General features: G+C 40.3%; 1 protein-coding gene across 1 annotated transcript in view; it reads right to left on the bottom strand.

The window, feature by feature from the left end:
* TRIADDRAFT_58216 (uncharacterized protein) overlaps positions 1–658 on the bottom strand; it is a gene marked incomplete at both ends in the record, with an annotated part of 3,213 nt that extends 2,555 nt beyond the window's left edge. Inside the window, one exon of the mRNA XM_002114060.1 lies at positions 484–658. Within this exon, the coding sequence (XP_002114096.1) occupies positions 484–658 (175 nt within the window). The remainder of the gene's footprint in view (positions 1–483) is intronic.
* Between the last annotated feature and the right edge of the window lie 226 nt (positions 659–884).

Here is an 884-nt window from a genome sequence, read left to right as displayed (position 1 = left end):
ATTATCCATATTTATTTCAAATTCAAGTCTAAATTACTCACTTTACAGTCAGTTGGCTCAAATCAAATCCTATACTCATATCTAAAGTACAGTACTGTGCTATATCCGATATGATCCTAACACTCTATACAGCCACGCCAAGTAATTGAAAACATAACATCTCAAAGTGAATCATGTCCAGTCATTGGCACCAATTGTGCTGAGTATATATGACATATACACGCGTACTCGTAATGCTTCTAAAAAAATGCAAGGAAAAAGGCAAAATTCCATTTTATGTGAAATGAAATTCACAAAAAGAATGCAAGCCATATTCCTGCTGCACTGTAGTTTTGCCAATGAGTTTGATCACTTGCAGTAAGTTCAAGGTAGGTAGCTGTTGGTGGATCCGTTATTGTACTGTACTATTGCACCATCACTATGACGCCATTATCGTCACGGTCAACTACCGTAATACGCATGGTAACGATGGCGAACACTTACCACTGAAGCACCGGCCAACGGAAACACGTGATAGTATGCTGCTATGGAGGGAAAGTTTACTGTCATCATAATTGCAACGACCAGAGCTCCAATCGATAAAAATGAGAATGACTTTCATATAGCCAGCAATACGTTTGCGGAATTGCTCATTCAGTGAAACGTCTTGATCAGCCATTTTTGTCCAATCGCGTCGGAGAAATTCGAGAGAAAAGGTGTCTTCCAAGTTGCGCGCTGCGGGAGCAACCGGAAATGACGCTTCTCGTGCTTATTTATAACCGCTTCCAGTACTGTACAGTACAGGGTACAGGCTGGTTGCACTGTACAGTGTACAGTACACTGTAACAATTCAACACAATGAATCAATTCATTCTGTTAAAAATTGTCAATTACCTTCTGCCAGG

Source organism: Trichoplax adhaerens, genomic scaffold (assembly GCF_000150275.1).
Source record: "Trichoplax adhaerens TRIADscaffold_7 genomic scaffold, whole genome shotgun sequence".
NCBI classification, from domain to species: domain Eukaryota; kingdom Metazoa; phylum Placozoa; class Uniplacotomia; order Trichoplacea; family Trichoplacidae; genus Trichoplax; species Trichoplax adhaerens.
This window is presented reverse-complemented; position numbering and strand designations above follow the sequence as displayed.